Below are 20,398 nucleotides of genomic sequence, written 5' to 3'. Positions count from 1 at the left end.
TGTTTGCCTCAGGCTAATCACAAGAAAGAAGCTCCCAGCTCCTTGCACAACCAGGGGAAGCATCTAGAGCTCAAAAGGCCCAAGTGGATCAGGACAGACTAAGTGGAGACAGTCAAGTCATGCCCAGGCACAGAGGAGCCAGGCCAGAGGGCAGGAATCACCTGGCATCTCCTTTGCCTAGAGATCAGGCAGGGCTTGGGGGTCACCTCACAGAATGAAGGGGTCTCTGACAGCACCCACAGATCCGAGCCCCCATGAAGAATAAAATAAAATGTTTCAAAGCATCTGCAAAAAAAACCAAAAACTCACAACTTTCTCTGGGTCTCTGTCTTCTACTGCAAAATGAGAAATTTATGGTCCCTCCCAGTTCTCAAAGTAACAATTTTAGTTACATACCTATGGCATAAAACAAGGTGTGTTTGTTAATTATTCCTATGGCCAAAAAAAAAAAAATTAGATGTTGATTTATTCAAGCCCAAATGCTTAGAAATGCAACTCAAATTAAATGTGTAATAAAAGATTGCTATTGGAATATTATTACTACAACGAAGAAAGCAAAAAACTGTGGAAAGACATCAACTGATTCGGCCAGAAATAATTATAATATGGAAACAAAAGGCATCAGTACCTTTTTTAAGCACAGCAAAGATGTTGGTCCATCCCTACTGTGTACCCAAACACTATGCAGCTGTTTCAGCTAAGGGCATAAAAGAAGGCAGCCATAATTATTGGTTTTCTCAAACCCGAGTTGTCACTGTATTTGACAGTTGTGGATTCTTGCTTATATAGTATATTTCAAGGCTTTTCTATCGACAGGCTTTTCTATATTTTTAAAGGCAGTTTTGAAAAGGCAGTTTTCCCACACCAGAAAGCTGACACTGCCCACAGCAAGGCAATTTTCTTGGACTTCTCCCTAAACTGATCCTCTATCTCATTTCCCATAGAGGTGGTTACAGACGTTCTCTCTGCTTTCCTACCCTGCCTTGCTTTACTGGGAAAATAGATGCTAACCCTAATTCACCTGGACCCTCCAACTCAAAGTCCCTGGCCATCATCCCCATCTTCTCTTCCTTTAGTCTCTACCTGGGCCCTCCTGTTTTCTCCAGCCTGGTGGCCTCACTATTCTCCTTTCTCATCTCCAGCCCACCACTGTCCCTTGGTCCCTGCTCACACACATGTCCCTCCTACAACACAGAACCCAACAAGACTGGAGTAGAAATTCTCCCTCAGATGTTACTAAAGTTTCTAATCACCAACTGTAACAATTGTTTGTCTCCATCCTCAACCTTCTCAACCTATCTGGTACATGGGACAGTGCTGACCCCCGCTTCTCCTACCTGCTCCTTCGGGTCCTGTCCCACCTGTCTGATGGCTTGTTCCTTCTCCGGCTCCTCAGCTGGCTCCTCAGTCATCTCACCTCAAAGCTCTGTCTTGGGCCCTCCTCTCTCCTAACTCTCTCATGGTGACCTCACCCACAGTCATGGGTCTAATTATTACCTCTACGCAGGTAACGCTTAGATCTTTTTGTCCAATCAGCCCAAGGCTCTGCACACTCATGGCCACTTGCCTGAGAAATCCCAGAGGCCTCTCAAACTCAACACACCTGGAAGAAGATTCATTCTCTTTCAACCATCCTCTGAACATCCCTCTCCACCCACTGTCCACATCCACTTCTAGGCACTCAGACTGGCAGCCTCAACACCATCCCCAACTCCTCATCCTCAGCAGTCAACTCATCTTGTCATCTCCACTTGGGGCATCCATCCCATGTCTCCACACACGGCTCGTTCCAGCTCAATCCTCACCACCTACTGCAACAGACTCCTCATTTGTCTTCTCTAGGCTCTTCAAATTCCAAAGTGACTATCCAGCAATGCAGACCCTACTCAAAATCCCAGGGGCTCCCAGCTTGGTCAGTCCAGAAAGCTCATTCCAGCCTAGCCCCAGGTGGCCCTGTGGGCCTTAGCAAACACTGATCCTCTTCCCACACTCAATGGCCCAGCCAAAGGGGTCAGCACACTGCTGCACATGGGCCATCTTCCATCCTCTCATCTCTGTGTTGTCTGTCCTTATCCTGGAAATGTCCAGCCTCCTCACTGCTACCTCTCAAAATTCCCAAGTTCCTTCAAAATCAGTATTTATTGAGAACCTGCTATGTTCCAAGTACTAGGAATACAAGCACAAAGGAGGACATCATCCCTACTCATAGTCAAGAGACAGTCAAATGGTATTTCAGCTTAAGAAAAATGTAAACATAATAGAATATATTAATAGCAAAAATAATAAAAATCACATAATATTCATAGATGCTGAAAAACCTTTCAACAAAATCCATTTCTGTTGGCAATATCCACTCCTATTGAAAACACTAGAAAAAGGAATAAATGAATCTTTCCTTAACATGATTAAGTAGTACAGATCTAAAACCAAGAGTGAACATAATCTGGAATATGGGTAAACTGGAGGCCTTTTCAACACGATCAGGGGTAAAGCAAGGCTGTCCATTATTACCATAACTAACACAGTGTTAGAAATGCTAGCTCTAGCAATAAGACAAGAAAAACACATCAAAAGTATAAACACAGGCAAAAAAGAAACAAAAAATGATAGAGAACCCAAAAGAGAACTATTGAAATACTAACTTCAGCTAAGTTGCAAGACATAAAATAAAGCCACATAAATCAACAGCATTTCTGTACGTTACCAATAAAAACCTCCAAGAAGATATAGGAAGAGAAATTCCATTCAAAATAACTATAGAGAGCATAAAATCGTTGGGAGTTATCTACAAACAGGGACTATGTGAACACAATTACTAATCACTCTTGACAAAAAGATGTAAGAACCCTCACCAATGACCAACCATGATTCCAGGGGACCAATGACTAAAAGTCTCCTAACTGAGAGGGGATGATATAAAACAAAAGGCCATTTCTAGACATTCCAATGGTGGAATTTGTTTTGCATGACCATTCATATTTGTTGCAAGAGTTTGGTTTTGTCTTCTACAATGGGAGTAAGGGGAAGTGGAAGAGAAGCACAGAAAAGAAATGCTTGTTAAGTAAGAGAAAAAAGTTTTTAAAAAAATCTCAGGGAAAAAAAGTCAAGAAAATCTCAGCAATTCCAACTCAAGACTTCAACATGCTCTGATTTCATTCAGCCCTGTGGGTAATTCTTTCATCAAAGAGCAAGACCACATAGGTATAGGTATAGGTATAAATATAGATCTCAACACCAGAGGCTATAGTGATGGTAAGTTATTATGGCCTTAATAAACGTCTCACAGAATAGCAAGGGCACACAGTGCACTTCCTTCACTCGATTGGCAGCCACCAATGCTAGGAACCATCTCCCCTAAGAACCCAGGGTCTCCATCATGTCATATTCAGAGCAGCACTTGGTGGGGAAGTCTATGTTACTTTTTCCTTAATACATCACCTCAGGTGGAGCCAAGATTGTAGGGTGATTAGAAGCACAAACTCCACAAAAAAGATCTAGAAAATGCACCAGCCTACATCTTGATGGAAAAATCCAGAAAAAAACCACGAGTCATTTGTCCAGCCCAACTCAGCACAGAAAGACAGACAGAGAGGTCTGTGGACCCCAGGGATGGGGTCGGGCCAAGAGTATGCCACACAGAGAACTCCAGGCAGAGCCCTTGCACCAGGACCCACACAGGAACACAACATTCTCAGCAATTTTATAGACAGGAAGAAGTAGGCTCATAATCCACTGAATGTCATCTCAGAGCAATGGTAAGAGCCACAGAGGGTCTAAAGAGGATCCGGCATCCTTCTGGGCACAATGCAGTAGAAAAGGGGCAGGTCAGGAGAGTAGCCAAAGAGAAAGATAACAGATGGCCAGCCAAGTGCTGCACAAAATCTCCAAAGAGTGAGAAAGAAGGCTTCAACAGAGGAGGCTGGGCCTCTGCAAAAAGTTCACGATGAGCCATGGACAAGACTCTGGACCAGCAAGATCACAGGTCACCAAAGACACTCCTGCAGCCCAGACCACATGTTCATTTCTTGGACAAATAGACTGTTCTCAACTCTGACTAGGGCTGGACTCAAGAGATGCTCCTTCCTCCACTTTCCCTCCCTGAGGATGCACCATGAGCCAAGAAAGGATCTAGAGAATGTTAATGTGAAGAATTAACGAAAAGTTCCTTAGGGATCATGAGTTCGACTTCCTCACTGCTTCACAAAGAAGGGTGAGGCCCAGGATGGCATAGGGACTCCCCAAAATCAGAGCTCCTAAAGTAGATAGAAGGATATTGAGACAAAGGGCCAGTCTTCCTCAATCTAAGTAAGTCTCCTCTCCACTCAGTACCTTCCACTACAAGCAGCCACTCATCTACCCACTTCTGGACACCTCTAACAAACCACAACAGCTGACACTCACAGAACACTTTCAGGTTTACAAAGTGCTTTCTGTATTTTATCTCCTAAGACAAACCACCCTGGGCAGGGGGCCTCCCAGGTCAGTATTCAGAGCTCTCCTGGAGGCAGCACACCAGGGAGCCGAAGGATTGGGTCACAGGCAAGCAAGATGACTATGTAATCCTAGGACTGCAGGCATGGTGCTGGAAGGGATCTCCTCATCACAGAGTCCAACCTCCTCACTTTACAAATGAGGAAGTCCAGGAAGGTGAAGGAACTTACTCAACGTCACACAGCAAGTAAGTGGCAAAGCTAAGATTCTGATCTAGACCCTCTGTACCACACTGCCAAATACAGAGAAGAAATTTTGAGCTGTTGAACACCACCCCAAAACAAGTGGCTGAGAGAAATTAACTGCCAGTCCCCATGTGTGCCTTCCCATCTATCTGAAATCTTTGAGAAACACATGTGACATGCACACGCACACACACTGTACCCAATCAGGCTATCAGGAGGGAACAAACTTTCACAAGGGATAATCCACACTAGATCATAGCCTGACCATCTGGTATTTGAGAAGTATTGCCAATATAAGATCCCACTGTTTCCTTTCTGTTGATCATGAAAAAGCACAGATCTGTTAGAACAAACGTCCCTCTTCCAAAAAGGCCTCTCCTGTCCACACATCGGAATCATTCACGATTCCTAGGCAGACACGCCTGCAGCAACAACCCCATTCCATGGCCCTTTGATCATAAGTTGGAGACATGGGGTAGCCCCAAAGGACATCTGATAGCCAAAGGGGCACGCTGGAATGGAGATTCAGTTCAAAGTCCAAGTGGAAGAAGATTTCTTGAGGCAGCTCTTCCAGGTGGCCCTAGTCTGTCAATGACATGTCACTGTTGGCACCAAACCCTTGAACCTGGCAGAGCCCCCTGGGAGAAAGCTGTGGCTTCAAGTGGATGAAGTACCTCAACTGCCCAGATAATGATGTGCAGTCAGACGGCTGCCCATCCAAGGTGCCCATCCACTGAGGTGTGTCTACAGAACAGGCAGGACAGATGAACAACAGAGTGGACCTAGAATGAAGGGGTCATGTACGCTAGGGGACCAGGCTGCCTTCAGGCACTTGCCCAACTGGACTTTAAAGGTTCCCAAGTGAAATCCTGCGGTCATCTGGCAGAGAAGGCAACGGTCAAAGGGGCAGGAGCCTTTAAACTGCCAGACACCATTGGGGGTAGGTTTCAGACTGATATCAAGGGGGCTTCCCAAGTTCTGCAATAAAATGGTTGTTCTTGTTCCAGAACATCTATTCCTAGCCAATGGAACCCATTTGTAAATGGTTCTGAGTCAAGAAGGAACATTTAACTAGCTGCTTCCTATCTCTCAGCTAGAACTTCCAAGTCCCACAGAAAGAACAAACTTGTGAAATATTTGTACTCCCCACCTCTAGAACAATCATTTTTTTTTAAATTTTTCATATCAATAGCACAACAGGCTCTAAGATTATGGTAAACAAGCCAACTCTACCTACAGATAAGATAAGTCAATCTTGACAGTTGTTCACCACCCTCCTGGCCCTGCCCCACAAGGGAGAGCTCTCTGCTAAGCCATAGAAGGCCCTCGGCTGCTGCTGACTTGGCAGCAGTCTGGAAGCTAACCCCACTACCTTGGGGAATGTCCCCAAGTAGGAGGCAAACGACCAGCCACCTTAGCCACAAGGAAGGGAAATCCTACTGGAAAGTTGATAATCCCACCTAGGAATTTTTCAAGTGGAGCCAATTCTTTGCTAAATAGAGTAAAAATTAACAAACCAAAATGTGCAGCCAGCAGGTTTCATTCCAACCTGCTTTTGAAAAAGGAAAGGGCAAATTCAAAAATTTCAGGCTATGCACCTGAGCAACAGAAAACAACTGATCCTGGCACCAAAAACGTTTGAGACAAAGATGGAGAACTTGCAGCCTCAAGGCCACATGTGACCCTCTAGGTCCTCAAGTGCGGCCCTTTGACTGAATCCAAACTTCACAGCACAAAACTCCTTCATAAAAGGATTTGTTCTGTGAACCTTGGACTCAGTCAAAGGGCCGCACTTGAGGACCTAGAGGGCCACATGTGGTCTCGAGGCTACAGGTTCCCTACCCTACAGATTAGAAAGTAAATTTCACAGATATGCCAAAAACCTACCACAAGCTGGTCAACTTTGTAAAGAGCCTACATTCCCCTTCACATGATATATGGAAAGGAGGTAGAGTGATGGGCGCACCCTAGATTGAGAGTCAACTGATCAACAAATGTTTATCAAGTGCCAGGCACCATGCTAAGCACTGGGGTAGCAAAACAAGGCAACAGACAGTCCCTTTTATCCCTAATTGGGGAGACCCCATGCAAACAAATCTACACAGACAAGTTCTACGCAGGATGAACAGACAATAAACTGCCAGGTGGAAAGCCCTGGCATGAAGAAGGGTTAGCTAGGGAGAGATTCTTGTAGAAGGGGGCACGTTAGTAGGCACTGACAGGAAGCCAGGGAGGTCAGCAGCTGGAGCAGAGGAAGGAGAACATTCCAGGCACAGGCAAAGGCAGAGAGAATACCCAGAGCAGCAGAGATGGAGGAGCCAGAAGATCATGTGGAAAGCTGTGAGGGCCAAGGAAGCAATCCTCTCCAGTTTGTTAATTTCCTGGCTACCAACGTCCCCATCACAGCTCATACACACCTCGAATGAAACAGAACATGCCCTCTCAGGCTTTAGGCTCCAGCACAGGGAAGCCTTTTGCCCTCCTCTGATTCTCTCCTCCTTCACGCCCACCTCCTACAAAGGTGCCCCTTCTCCTAGTCCAGGCAAAGCCCTTTCCGTGCACAAAGGATCTCATTCCGTCCTTCTTCCTCCAATCATCTCCACTCTCTCTCTTGAAGACAGCTTCAGTTTCTCCCTGTCTCCTACTAACATGTACTTTTTAAAAGACGTGGTTTTGAGCCAGACTGCCAAGAGTCTTCCCCATCTTCAAAAACCCCTCCCTTGGTCCAATAACTCTCAGGAGCCATGGTCTCAGCCCCTTTTCCCTCTCCCTGAGAAGGCTGCCTGCGATTGGTGCCTCCACTTCGCCTCCTCTATAACAACAATGTTGCTAGTAGCTGCAGTGGGGGATGAGAGACCCAACAAGGTCAGCAACAAGACCGCACAGGAGGACTGCCTGCACAGGTTCTTTGATCTGCTTTTCTAAGGAAAGAAACTTTAAGGGGCTTACAATTTCACTTTAATCAAACATGCATATATCATTCACTTAGTTCAGGGGGAAAAGCCAGCACCCTGAACTTCAGAGTAAGTACAAACTGAGACAATACAAACAAATCAACTTTTCTGTCTAACCAAATCACTATATACATAGTTACCAGAGAAGCACCAACATCTGGGTTTTTTTTTTCCAAAGGGGGGGGGCTCCTTTACAACTCCCAGAGTATGAGAGCCCCAAACAAAATGCTAACCTCTGAGTTTATATGGAAGGCTTCACAAACTAATCAAGAAAAGGGTGTGGGCCTGAGGCTTAGCACCCAGCAAGACTTAATCAAAGGCACTTGATTACTTTAGCATTTTAAAAGAGAAAACAGTAATAAAAAAAAAAGTCCCATCCCAATTACCCATACACACTCCATTCCAGACCCTTGGCAGTCTGGCTCACATCTTTTAACAAAAACAGTTCTTTCCAAGGCTGCCAGTGATCTCTTAGTTGCCAAATGCAATGGTCTTTCCTCAATCTTCATCCTTCCTGACCTCAGTGCAATCCCCCTCTTCTCATGGCTACTCTCTTCTCTCCAGATTTCCCTCTCCCCTGGTTCTCCTCCTCCCTGAGGGCTCCCTCTGTCTCCTTTGCTGGCTCCGACTCTAGGTCATCTCTGATGACCATGGACATCCCCTCAGGACTCTGTCGGGGCCCTCTTCTCTTTTCCCTCTAGACCCTCACAGGGTTGTGACCCACAATTTAAGACACGCTGAAGGGGTCGCAAGTGGAAAACGTTTCAGAAGCCCTGATCTAGACGACTTTACTTGGCCACCTCATCCGCTTCCATGGACTCAATTACTATCTCCGTGCAAGTGATTCTCAGATTTTTTTTTGTTCAGCCCTAATTTCTCTCCTGACATTCAGGCTTGAATTTTCAACTGCCTTTCAGGTATCTCAAACTGGATGTCAGAAAGATATATTAAACTTAACCTATCCAAAACGGATTATTCTCCTTCCCCTCCTCCTCAAGGGCACTGCCATCCTCCCCACCACCTACCCTCCCACAGCCAGTCTGATGCCAAACCCTGTTGATTTTTACCTTCCATGCCCCTTCTCTCTTCAGACACTGCCACCACCTTGCCGTGGGGCAGGCCATTGCCCCGGGGGCGTGGGAGGGGAGCAAGTCTCTCCCCATTTCTTCTTAAAGTTCAGATCTGACCATGTCACCACCACCCCTACTCAATAAACTCCTGGGGCTTACTCTTACCTTATCCAATTAGATATCAAATCCTCTGTATGGCATTCAAAGCCTTCCCTAACCTGCCTACTCCCCACCTTTCAGGTCTGCTTACACCTTACAATCCCCCAAGTACTGTTCAATACAATGACACTGACCTCCCATAAGGCCCTCCATCTCCAGACTCTGGGCATTTGCTCTGGTTGTCCCCCATGCCTGGAAGGTTCTCCTTCTGCATCTCTGCCTCCTGGCTTCCTTCAAATTCCAGCTAAAACCCCATCTTCTACCGAAAGGCATTCCTGATCCCCCTTACGCCAGTGCCTTCTCCTGGTGATTATTTCTGATTTATTCTGTGTACAGCGTGTTTGTACAGAGTTGTCGAAATGGTGACACCCTCCCCCCGTTAGACTGTAAGCTCCTTGAGAGCAGGATCCTTCTTTGTATCCCCATTTCTTAGTTCAATGCCTGGCACACAGTAGGAGCTTAATACACATTTAATGACTGACTGATTTATGCTCAGAAATATCATCTAACATTAACTTCAGCAGATTTAACTCCAGAGGCAATTATTTGTCTGCACTTCTCCCTACCCTCTCACTCAAGGACCTCCCTCTGGTCATCTGCGGAGAATGCTTGCTTTCCCTCTCCTCTTTTCCCATGGCTCAGACCACTCCCCCAGCTCCACTGTCACCCCCACCTCCCATCAAGTAGCGGGCCTTCTCACTGAGGAAGCCCTTCAACGTCCACCCGGGATCCAATCGCCTCCAGCCGCTCCAGCAAAGTCAACCACAAGCGTTTATTAAACACCTGCTGAAGGCCACACAACGGACACACAAATACAGAAAGACAGTCCCTGACCTGGAGTAGCTCACATCTATGAAGGAAGGGTACAAAGTACCCACGGGGCAGGGCATGGTGGCAAATGCCTCAAAACTTCACCAGAACAGGAACTTAAGGATGGGAGAAGGCATCCTCAAGTCCGAAACCGTACTCTGTCATCGTCAGAAGTCTCTGACTACTTCCCCCAGAAAACACCCCCCTCATTTGGGGATGTGAGAAAACAGACTCCCTAAGGCACTGCGGGTGAAGCAACGGTCCAGCCATGTACCCAGAAAATTATGGGACCCAGTGATATCTCTATTGCTCTACATCCCAAAGAACGCAAAGAAAAAGGAAACACATCCCTACATACACAAACATTTACGGGCGCTCTTTTTGTGGTGGCAGACACCCAGAAACTGAGGGGATGCCCCTTAACTGGGGAAGAGCTGAGCAAGCTGTGGGAATAAATGACAAGGGGGATGATCTCAGAGACACCTGGGAAGGGAAGCGATGCAGAGTGAAGTGAGCAGGATCAGGAGACCAATCGACACAGTAACAGAAATATGGCTGCTATCAATCAACTGTGGAAGACTTTTAGTAAGTGACCAACCATAACTCCAAGGATTCCTGATGAAACACGCTGCCCACCTCCAGACCGAGGGCTGACATACAAGGCACAATGAAGCAGGAGCTCTTCTTTCTTTTTTACATTTCATTTCCTTTTTTTTCCATGTGGCTAATTCAGATATTTGTTTTGCACACCTATACATATCTGTAACAGGCTCCACTTTTCTTGCTTGGGGGGGGGGGGGGCAGAGAATGGGGAACTGCAAATAACAACCCCTACTTTGGATCCAGCCACACTAGCGGTCATCCAGCAACTCTCCTCTTCTTAGACAAACTAAGGAGGCTCCTTCTCAAACCTTCACAATCTGACTTCCAGTCTCAAGAGTCAACTGAACCTGCTCTCCCCCCGGCTGCAAAGATCACCAAATAGCCTTTTCAGCATTTAGCCAACACAGAACACATTAGCCTTCTCCCCTCCTCCTCAAACCCTTCCCTCTTCCCAACTTTCCTCTTACTGTTGAGACTCCACCCCCCCCAGGAGGCTGTGCTCCCAACCTCAGGGTTATCCCTAACTCCCCTTCCCCACCCTCCCCAACTCTAACCTTAACCCTAAATGCCTCTGACTGATCCTTTTATTAGAGTGACCATGATAAGCACCTGCAAAAGATTAATTAAAAAGCACTGCTGGCAACACACCAACACAACAGAGAAACAATCTTCAAAGAGCCAGAGAAGATGCTCCAAATTAAACCCCCCCATACTTCAACGTAGAATGATTTCAATGCAGAAGTGGGCAAAAATGCACGGGTGTAGACCTGGAGGAAGGAATGAAACCAAAAACCTCCTGGGGCCTATTCAGATCAAGAAGGATCATGAGCTTTTCCTTGAGAAAAGAGCCAAGCAGCATCCAGAGCATCCAAACCCACCACTGGGAAGTAGCTGATTCTAATGGTTAGGAAATCCTTCAGAGCCAGGCCCCAATCTAGTGAGAGGGCAGACTTGGGTGAGCAAAGAGCAAAATCAACTTCGAAATCAAAGAAAGAAGGAAAATAGGATATGGCACAGGACTGACAAAACTCCAACGAAACTCAGGTGAATGAGCTGTTCATGGGGAAAAGAAGGGAAATGGAGAAAAAGGCAGACATTGACCCAGAAGGAGATCACTCCACAAGGAATTTTAACTGCTTTGGCCTCAACCAGCACCAGTAAGGAACAAAGAGCCTGGAAAGCCGCCTCAACCAGCAAATGCCTATCTTGTGGCCGATGGCAGCACCTGTTTCAAAAACAAACTCCTCAGTCAACTCTAAGGACTTTGTAACATAAGATTACCAACAGCACCATCTCATAAAACTGAGGAACAATGCAGAAAAAAAATGACAAGAGGTTAAGCAAAATTATCCCGTGGGTATTTAAAGAAAAAACTAAAAAGAGGCAAAAGGCAGAAAAAAATGGAAATTAACTGTAAAGATTTTTGTAACAAACTCAATTCACCACATCAGAACTCAAGATCCTGCACATGGCCTAGTACCTTCCACAAGGAAGCAGACATTTTACTAGCCAGGTGACTTTGGGTCAGTCACAACTTGTTTGCCTCAGTTTCCTCAACTGTAAAATGGGGATGATAATAATAGCATTGACCTCCCAGGGTTGTTGTGAGATCAAATGAGATAACTGTAAAGCACTTCGCATGATGCCTGATGTGTAGTAGGCACTATGCAAATGTCAGTTGGTATTATTAAGTCTGAAAAAGACAGATGGACTAGACAAGTATTCAGAAGGGAAGCCTCCTGGAGGACCGACCTTTACGGATCACTCAAAAACTTCTCAGGCTGACAGCTGAGTGGAGGAAAGACTAGAGTAGGGAGACCCTTGAGGCAAACAGATCCCCCCTCCCCAGTAGCTATAGCACAGTCCAGGCCTAAGGTGAGGAGGGCCTGCACCCGGGTGGGGGCCCTGTCAGAGATGAAAAGAAGGGGTATTGGACATGCCATAGAGGTGAAATTCGAAGATCTCGACACCATATTGGATCTGGGAGGCAAGAGTGAGATGACGATGCCACCCAGGCCACAAGCCTCGTTTTGTACTCAACGCTAATCAAAAAAGTTCTGAAGAGGCTTTGGGGGAAAGATAATGCATTTGGTTTGGGATTTGCTGAGTTTCATATGTCTACTTGACAATCAGTTTTCCATATCTGAAAGGCAGTTGGAGATGTTGGCCTGGAGATGGACAAATAGATCTGAAAGTCTTTTGCACGAGATGATGAAATCTCCAAGTGAAACAGCACAAAGTAGAGAAGGGGACCCAGGTGAGTGCTGAGAGATAGCCATGCATGGTTAGTGGGCATGACCTGATGAGGACCCAGCCAAGAAGACAGAGATGAGGGAGGGGGAGAACCAGGAGAGAGGTGAGGATTCAGGAAAAGAGAGTGACCAACAGGGTCCAAGGCTGCAGAGAAGTCGAGGAGCATGAGGACTGAGAAAAGGCCAGTAAGAGATGCCTGGTCACTTTGGAGAGAGCAGTTGTGGTGGGAAGATAGGGTGGGGAAACAAACTACAGAGGGTTCAGAAGGCAATGAGAAAAAAGGAAAGAGAGGTGCTGAGTACAGACAGCCTTCTCAAGGAGTATGGCCAGGAATCGGAGAAGAACTAGTGAAAATGATAGGATTAAGGAGGTTTTTTGAGGACGAAGAAGACCTGGGCTTGTGTGTCAAAAGTGAGCATGGAGATGAAAGCAGGAGCAGTCTGCTAGAGGAGCAAGGATTGAACAGATGGCCTGAACAAGTAGAGGGGGCAGCCTTGGTCAGAAGGGCCACCTCTTCACATGAAACAGGGCAAAGGAAGAAGTAAAAGAAACTCTAAAAGACTGGAGGCAGGACAGATAAATCTGGGAAAGCCACTCTGGTGAGTGGGCTTGTGAAGCCATTAGGAAGGTATAATGAGACTGCCTTGCGGCATCAGGGTCCTGGGGGATATGGGAACATTACTCTTAATGGACTCAGTCAACATGGTTTCATGATCTTCTCCACTTTCATTCTGCATCCTACGAGTAGGACCAAAGGCAAAGGCCGGTGGGAGTGATCCACAGCTGAGGCCTGGCAAGGCTAGCCCAGCGAGGGATGACAGGGAGGGGGGCTCAAAAGAAAAGAAGACAATGCAGGGCCAAGATAGGGAAGAGAGGGAGATGTAACCAGATCAGGTTTAAGGAGCAAAGAGTTTGAGAGATGATGGCCACAAAGAAATCATAAAAACACACCCGCCCTCCACAAGCTGCCTTCCCAACAAGGGAGACAGAACACACACAGCCAAACACAGGAGAGAAATACTGAGGCAGTGGAAAGTGACTGTACAGGGAATAACCAGGAAAGGCCTCCCGGAGACGGCGCTCCTTTGGCAGAGAACTAACTAACCAGGAAAACAATCATTATGAGACAACGTGGATCCAAAGAACCACACAGGCGAAGGAGAATGTTGCAAGACCCTAATGACTAAGCGGCCTCCTCTCTCTGCAGAAGTGGGCCGGGCGTGGAGGGCGGCCTGTGAAGGCTTAACTTGGGGGAGGCTGGGGTTTGGCCCTCCTTTTTATTCTTCCGTCGCTGGGAGTGGTAGGGAATCGAGATGTATCAGGAAACACAGGGGGAAGAAAAAAATATAAGATACCAATCAAACATTTTTAAAAACAAGGCGTAGAGAACTGGTAACCACCCTCTGAAAGCCCAGTTACTGATGAGGAGAGAAACTCGCTCCCAAACGCTCCCAGGCCGTCCCCTCACACCCCGGGGAGCCCCAGCAGCCCCCTGGTCAGCCTGGGAGTGGGGGGGGGCCCCCCCTCTGTCCCAGCCGCTGCCCCCTTTCCAATTCTGGAACCAGAATCAACTCCCTACTGCAACTACTCCTAGACATCCTGTGGGTTATGCCACATGCCCCACCCCCCAAAGCGGGCCCTCCCCAGTCTGAACCCTTCTCCAGGATTTCCAAATGCTCCTTTGGGGGGAAGCAAAGAGGGCGCCCATCAATGGGGGCTGGAAAGCACGGGAAGACCCAGCTGCCCCCACGGCAGAGCCAAGCACCCGCCCTCTGGAAAGGTTAGGCCCCGCCGGCAGCTAGGGGGTGGCGCAGGGACCCAAGGCCCTGAGTTCGAATCCCGCCTCAGACCCCCGTCTGCCTCAGTTTACTCCGCTGTAACAGGCACCTCCTTCCCAAGGTGGCTGTGAGGATCCAACGTGCTGATAGGAATGCCCGTGGTCATGAAGACCACCTACCCCCATGGAGGCGGAAAGGGAGCGCGGTGCTTCTGCACCTCCCGGGCGCACCCACTGGGGCTGCACGGCGAAAGCACAGACTCTGCCACCCCGGCCTCAGTGTTCTCCCCCGGACAATGGGCAGCAGCCCAAGGCTCAGCCACAGGTAGGGGAGGGGCGGGGTTCTGCTGCGGAGGGAGGTCGAGGAAGGCTGTGCCTGGCCCTCCTGCACCCCCCCCACCATTTGAAGAGGGTCTCCCTGACTCCTCAGCCGGGGCAGCTCAGAGCAGAACAGGGCAGAGGGAAGGAGGCGGCGCCCTCGGCCCGGGGTCACCCCCTGTCACCCCCTCGCCGCCCGCAGCCCCCCACTCTGGGGAGGTCCGGGCGAACGGCAGGAGCTCCATAAATGCTTCGGGCTCTTACCCGGGTGTCGTCCAGGTCTCCGCCTCCTGCTCCCGTTCCGGCTCCCGCCGCCGTCCCAGGGCCCGCTTTGGCCCCCACCGCGCGGCTTTTGGAAGAGCGCGTGCGGGACGAGATGAAGTGCCCACCTCCGGGCCCGGCTGCTCCGCCGGCCCCCCCGCCTGCCCCTCCGGCCCCGGGCCCGGACGCCTTCCCGCCCAGGAGGCGCAGAGCGCTCTTCCGGGTGTTCACCATGGCCGCCCCGGCCCGGCCCGGCTCGCCTCGCTGCTCGGGCCCGCGGGCTCTGGGCAGCAGCGCAGGCTCCGGCCCGGCCCGGCCCCTGCCCCGGCCCCGGCGGCGTCGCCTAGTCAGCGGCCTCGGGAGCGGCCCAGCGGAGCCGCCATCGTTCCCCTTTCTCTAGCGCGCGCGCTCCCGACGCTCGCGGGACAGGACGGGACGGGACGAGGACCTGGAGGCGTGCGTGCGCGCATGCGTAACGGCGTGTGGCGTCCTTGAGTACGCGCCTGCGCCTGCGCCTGCGCCTGCGTCAGCGGCAGGGTCGGGCTTGCGCGCGCAAGATAGAGCGAAGAAAATGTGCGTGCGCGCCAGCGCCGGCACCGCCCCCGCTCCCCCCCTTCCCCCCCACCCCTCCCCACCGAGACGCTCTAGGCCCGGCGCGTCTCGTCTCTATGGTGGTGGGAGGCCCTGGCCTGGCCGGTCCGACAGCTCTTAAAAACTGAGGCCTCCCAGAGAGGAAAGAGGCTCAGCGGCCAAGGGGGCCCGGGACAGGAGAAGGCAGCAAAAAGCAGCTGGACAGCCTGGGGCAAAGGTGTGGAGCCTGAGGCTTGGGGAGGAGCCCAACGCCGGGGATGGGCTCCTGCCCCCCCCCCACCCCCACAGAGCCCTCAGTCTGAGTGTAGGCTGTCAAGAGACTGACCCTGTGCAAGTCCTCAAGCTAACAATGTAAAATAGCCTCCCCCAAAGGAGGCCCCAGCATGTGCTGGAGATGCTCCCCCTGCTGCATCTTCTGATTTATTGGCTCATCTGTGACCTTGTGCTCATTCACAGGAGGAAAGGGACACATCCACAACAAGGGCACATGCCAAGATTTATTGAACAGCACTCTGTGCCAGGATCCTTCCTTGTCCTTCCTTACCGTGGTCAGCGCCCAAAGCATCTTTCTGGGACAGAGGGAGGTCTTAACTTTTCTGGGTCAGTCAGTCTGGAGAAGCCTGTTGGCCCCTTTTCAGAACCATGTTTCTAAATGCACAAAATAAAATGCATAGGGTTATGAAGGAAACCAATTCTGGCGAAATGCTATTATCAAAACACTTTTGAAGACAAGTTCATGGGCTGCTCTAGGAATCTAAGAACATAAAGTGACAGGCCTCCAGAGAAGATATACTGAACCCTGGCCTAAGGGACGTAATCCAATCACTTCTGATCAAGCTTCCAAAAAGGGAGCAAGAGGGTGTCAAAAGACCCACTCCATCCACCCAACCCCAAGGCCCACTCCCCCCATGATTACAAAGGGAGCTCCTTTCTGGCTTAGTCCCTCCCCTAGTCAGTGAACAGGCAAGCATTAAGTGCCTACTAAGTGCTAAGCAAGTACAGGTACATGTGGTATCTTTCCATCCCAGCTCCTCCAGAAGATCTCCGACCCCCTAACTGCCATCATTCCCACTCTCCCCCTCTCTCCTACTGCCCAGAGACATGCCCATGTCTCCACCATATTGAAAACATCCTCAAGGGATCCTTCCATCCCTGCTATTGTCCCTTTTCTGGCTAACCTTGAGAAGGTTCCACTCCCTTCCCTCACTTTCTTCTCAACTCCTTAGGGTCAGGCTTCCAACCTCATCCTTCCACCAAGAGTGACCAAGATGGTAGTTGCCCTATCCAACAGCCTTTTCTCAATCCTCATTCTCCTTGACCCCTCTGCAGCCTCTGACACTATCCATCACGCTTTTCTCCAGGGTCTGGTCTTCCCTCTAGATGTTCAGAACCCACACACCCCACCACCCTGATTCTCCTCCTCCCTCTCCCACCTGCTCCTTTTCTATCTTCTTTGCTGGATCAGTCACCCTGCCTAACCACAGGTGTCCCCCAGCTCTCTGTCCTGGCCTGTCCTCTTGTCCCTCTAGACCACTTCCTTGGGGGATCTCCTCTGCTCCCGTGGATTTAATGACCATCTCTGTGCTGTTGATTCTCAGATCTGCCTGTCCTGCCCCAGTCTCTCTGCTGACCTCCAGTCTCTCATCTCCAACTGCCCTTCAGACATCTCCAGCTGGAAGTCCGGTAGACAGCTGAAGCTGGACCTGTCCACACCAGAGCTCCTGCTCTGTCCCCAAGCCTCCAACCTGGCCGAGGCGCCCCTCTCGGTCCAAGCTCTCAGCCCCTCCAGCCGCGGTTCCTCCCTCCCTTCCCCCCCACATCTGGTCAGCTTCCAAGTCTGTCAGTTTCACGGGCTCCGCCTCCCTCCTCTGGGCCCTTCTCCCAGCACAGAGCCGGAAGCCAAGCCCGGACTGGCCGGAGCCTGCGGCCCGAAGGTCACCCCAAGCAGGCCCTCCCACGGCTGGGCCTGGAGACTCCGCCGGCGGGCCAGCCCAGAACCCGGGGGCTAGAACCCAGCGGGCTCCCCAACCCCGCCCCTGGCTCCCCTGGGGGTCCCCAGCCTCCGACCCTCCCCCGCGGGGGCCTGGCCCAGCGCTCGCTCCCGCCGCCGGGGTTGCGCACGCTCGTGCGTCCCAGAGGAAGAGGAAGAGGAAGAGGAGGAGGAGGAGGAGGAGGAGAAAAAGGAAGGGTTACGTCTGGGGAATCAAGTTGGAGATCTAGGTGGGAGTCCCGGTGGTGCAGACGCGCGCGGCCGCGAGCAGGTGAAAGAGGGGACCTGGGGGGAGGAAGGGGCTGCTGGGAGAGAGGAAGGGTAAGTGCTGGGCCCCAGACGTGAGGACGGGGCTGCTCTCTGGAGTTCAGTGGGTGGGTGGGCACAGACCCAGCCCGGCTGACCGCAGTCTCTGTATGTGACCCGAGCTAGGAGTTGGGGGCGGGGCGGGAGTACCTGGGGTGTGGAGGGGGCTGCTTTCAGGGGTTCACTGGGTGGGTGGGCAGGCACAGACCCAGCCCAGCTGACCGCAGTAGCCTTAGGTGACCTGAGCCAGGAGTTGGGGGGGGGCCTTCCCAGGTTGCCTCCGAAGCTCCTGGGACCCCTTCTTGCCTCTTCTGAGCTTACCAGCAAAGTCTGGGCACGCCCCCTACCCCAGGGTGTCCCCGGATCTCCTCGCCCAGGCTCTCTCCCCCTCCCCCACCTGTACCCCCAGGGTTGGGGGGGGGCAGTGGACCCCAAAGGAGTCAGCCTGGGGACGACCCCTAAGAGAGGGCTCAGAAATATGGAGCTCAGCACCCCCCAGGCCAAGGGGAGCCACAGGGGCAATGAGATTCCAGGGATTGTGAAGATAGTGGAGGCAGGGAAATCGAGTGGTGAATGTCAGCCTGTGGGCAGTGGAAGGTGGAGGAACGACTGGAAGCTAGAAAAGTGAGGCTGGACCAAAGCCTGACCAGAGAGGTCAGAGAAAGTCTCTGAGGAGAGGGGATGATTGTGGGAGGGGGTTGGGTGGAACACGGACAAGATCTCCAACCAGGAACACACAGGGAAGAAGAATGAGACCAGATGGTTGGGGACAGGAGGAGGATTCTGGGGTCCTGCACACTGTAGGATTGGGGACCCTGGAGCAGCGTGGTCAGTTTTAGGCACCACTTTTTAGAGGCCAGAGGAGGCCACCACAGCAGGGAAGGGCAGTGAGTGGAAGACATGGGGTTACTCTGAGGAACTGCGGGAGAGGGGGGGATTTGGCTTCTCCCATAGTGCATTTGTAGGCCTAGCTGCCTGCACCCCTCCCCTATTTCCTCCTTTTCTCATCTATGCCACTTTGGGGGAGGGGGAGAGTGAGGAGTAACCTAAGTGTTTTGAAATGAGTTTATTGCTGATTTTGGTTTTTCTGTCACCATCATTTTCAAATACATTCCCCCTCCGCCCCTTCCTTGCCCAGGGAAGCCTCCCTTAAAACAATGACTACGAAAGAAAAGAGAGACCACTCAGCCTCCATTCAGCATCTCCCACCCATGGTCCCCCACCTCGGCCTTGGAGGGAAAGAGGTGTTCGGTCTCCTTTCTGGATTCTTAGATGATGCAGTTTTGGGTGTTCTTTCCATTGCTGGGAAAACACCCTTCTCCTGGCTCTGCTCAGCCTCCCAGACCCTGCCTGCTGCCTCAGTCCATGCTCCTCTATGGTCTACATGTTCTCTATAGATCAGGCCTCAAAACCTTCCCCCACTGACCGCAGCTGCTTTGGTCCCTGTGGAAATGGTCTATGAGTCAGACAGCTGTCTTCTGAGTCTTGAAGTCAGAGAGGGAAGGGGGGCACGTGGGTCACTGTGGTCACTCCACGGACTAACAGTGTGTCTTTGTCCTGCGGCTTCTGCCCTCTCTGACCACTTGCTGGGCCAGATGGAGCATGTCACTGTTATACTCATGCACTTCCCTGATTTCTCTTGTGGTAGTTATTAGTAAGTTGGCAAGTCTTCTAAGAAGTGTTGACCCCTTATCCATTGGGAATGGCTCATGGACATATTTATACATAGTGTGTTGGTAAGCAAAATGGCCTTTGTTTTCTTTGAGTAATCCTTACTAGGTGCTAAGCCCCAGGCCAAGACCCCTTTTAAGTGTAAAACCTTAGTGGGTGTGGATTGGCAACTAAGGTGGGGCCCAAGGTGGGGCTAACTCCAGGGAGGGCCTAGTTTACATGTCTGGGACAGCAGAGGCTCTTAGACCACGTGGGTTTAAGTCTCCTCTTTCTGAGGATTTTAGATCACGTGGGTGAGTCGCATGTGTGATTCGCTCTTGACGTTGAAAAAGATATAAAAACCAGTGGTTGGCTGTCTGTTTTTTCAAGCTCTTTGTCGCAGCAGTGGTGGCACGTGACTCTGGGCCAGCCCTTGCTCTGAGCTCCCGGGCTGAACCTAGATATTAGTAACTATGAATCTGTATTGGGTCTGTCTGTTGATGTTTGTGATTTGTTTGTATTTTGCTCTGAAGTTCAGGGTGCTGACTTTTTCCCCTGAACTAAGTGAATGATATTTGTGTGCTAAATTAAAGTAAGCTTGCCAGCCCCTTCACCTTGCTTTCCTTAGTTAAGCAGATCAAAAGAACCTGGGCTGTTGACAGCTTTCTGGGTGCTGGCTGTGGGTGGATCTTACACCCCCACAGAAGCTGCTAGCTGGATTGTCGAAACACATATGTACACATATACATACACATATGAACATGTGTGTATGCATTATGTGTACACACAATGTGTATACATGTGTGTATAGTGTGTTTTATATCTGCTTTATGTTATATTTATTTTATATTTATAGCATATTTGTTTTCATATTTGATATTTGTCCATATGTGCCTTGGACATCAGGCCCTTGTTACAGGTATTTGCAAGAATTTTTTTTTCCAGTTGTCTGTTTCCTTCTCATCTAAGGTGCATTGATT

General features: G+C 50.2%; 2 protein-coding genes and 1 long non-coding RNA gene across 4 annotated transcripts in view; 1 reads left to right on the top strand and 2 right to left on the bottom strand.

Moving 5' to 3' along the window:
• ATAD2B (ATPase family AAA domain containing 2B) overlaps positions 1–15,115 on the bottom strand; it is a 98,851-nt gene extending 83,736 nt beyond the window's left edge. For both annotated transcript variants that reach the window (XM_036750876.1, XM_036750877.1), the window contains exon 1: positions 14,885–15,115. In XM_036750876.1, coding sequence (XP_036606771.1) covers positions 14,885–15,115 — 231 coding nt within the window. The remainder of the gene's footprint in view (positions 1–14,884) is intronic.
• An 840-nt stretch (positions 15,116–15,955) lies between these two features.
• Positions 15,956–17,247, bottom strand: LOC118841307. Its single transcript, XR_005009849.1, has 2 exons — positions 17,104–17,247; positions 15,956–16,120 (listed from the first exon to the last, which is right to left on the bottom strand). It is a non-coding gene; the product is annotated as an uncharacterized LOC118841307 (long non-coding RNA).
• Positions 17,248–17,348: 101 nt separating this feature from the next.
• The window catches only part of UBXN2A (UBX domain protein 2A), a 28,937-nt gene continuing 25,887 nt past the window's right edge, over positions 17,349–20,398 (top strand). Inside the window, exon 1 of the mRNA XM_036752088.1 lies at positions 17,349–17,733. The gene's annotated coding sequence lies outside the window, so the exon portion shown is untranslated. The remainder of the gene's footprint in view (positions 17,734–20,398) is intronic.

The sequence above is a fragment of the Trichosurus vulpecula genome, chromosome 3 (genome assembly GCF_011100635.1).
Source record: "Trichosurus vulpecula isolate mTriVul1 chromosome 3, mTriVul1.pri, whole genome shotgun sequence".
Taxonomy (NCBI): domain Eukaryota; kingdom Metazoa; phylum Chordata; class Mammalia; order Diprotodontia; family Phalangeridae; genus Trichosurus; species Trichosurus vulpecula.
The sequence above is the reverse complement of the archived record's forward strand: the minus strand, read 5'-3'. Positions and strand labels throughout refer to the sequence as shown.